The sequence below is a fragment of the Amphimedon queenslandica genome, unplaced genomic scaffold (genome assembly GCF_000090795.2).
Source record: "Amphimedon queenslandica unplaced genomic scaffold, v1.1 AMPQUscaffold_309_Cont27668, whole genome shotgun sequence".
Lineage (NCBI taxonomy): Eukaryota > Metazoa > Porifera > Demospongiae > Haplosclerida > Niphatidae > Amphimedon > Amphimedon queenslandica.
Genome location: NW_003559335.1, coordinates 41 through 939, shown reverse-complemented (window position 1 = coordinate 939; position 899 = coordinate 41). Strand labels below are relative to the sequence as shown.

Genomic DNA, 899 nt, shown 5'->3' with positions numbered 1-899 from the left:
CCAGCTTCTGTTATTTCCACCTCGTATTCAGTATAGCGCACTCTGGATCCCCATAGAACAACTCCTTTAACAGCATCAGGAAAGAGAGCAGCAAGATAAATAGCAGTGATACCTCCATCACACCAACCAAGAACCAAGTACTTGTCATACCCCAATGACTCCATTACTTGGTGTGCATCTCTTGCATCAATCTTTGTATGATGTTCTGGAGTCATTGAGTAGGTCCTTGGTGCTAGTTTAGAGTGTCCATATCCTCTTGGATCAAAAGCTATTACTGTATACTCACTACCACTTCTACCAAAATACTCCAATTGTAAAGAAAGTACCCAATGACTTGGTGCTGTTGCTCCAGGGATACATAAAAGAGGGTTTGGTCCATTTCCCTTTATGTTACAATGTAACTCAACACCATTTACTGACACCTTGACTTCTCTTAACTGCTCCTCCATCATGGACACTACAAGGGGCCTGTGATACACTTGAAATAATCAAAATAGCATAAAAGTCTATGTGAAGAGAGCAGCTCAAGCAAATACTCATCACATTCATTAGTCATGTGATACCCAAGAGTATTCATAGGCTAGTTATAACGTAATAACTTTATCAGACTGAAGAGGACCAATAGAGTAGAGACTAGAGATTAATTTTATAGATGTAAATTATGACTATTAATAGTAACAAAGAGCATCATTAAAATTATGAAACTAATATTAACTCCTTACAAATAAATCATCTTGCATGGAAAGTAGAAATAATTCAATGAAATCTGTAATTATTGGAAATTGGCATTGTATTACTACAGTGAACTACAAAGACTACCTCTAAAACAAGATTATGGAATTATAACAACCTAGCAATAAGGTTCAACAATAGCAACTAGTGTTCATTTAAGAAACTCT

The 899-nt window shown here is 36.2% G+C and overlaps 1 protein-coding gene across 1 annotated transcript; it reads right to left on the bottom strand.

The window, feature by feature from the left end:
• Nucleotides 1-5: 5 nt before the first annotated feature.
• On the bottom strand, nucleotides 6-581 carry LOC105316387 (valacyclovir hydrolase-like; the record flags this gene model as incomplete). The annotated part of the gene is made up of 1 exon (XM_011411229.2): nucleotides 6-581. A coding segment is annotated over exon 1 (447 nt), but the record flags the coding sequence as incomplete, so codon positions are not given.
• Between the last annotated feature and the right edge of the window lie 318 nt (nucleotides 582-899).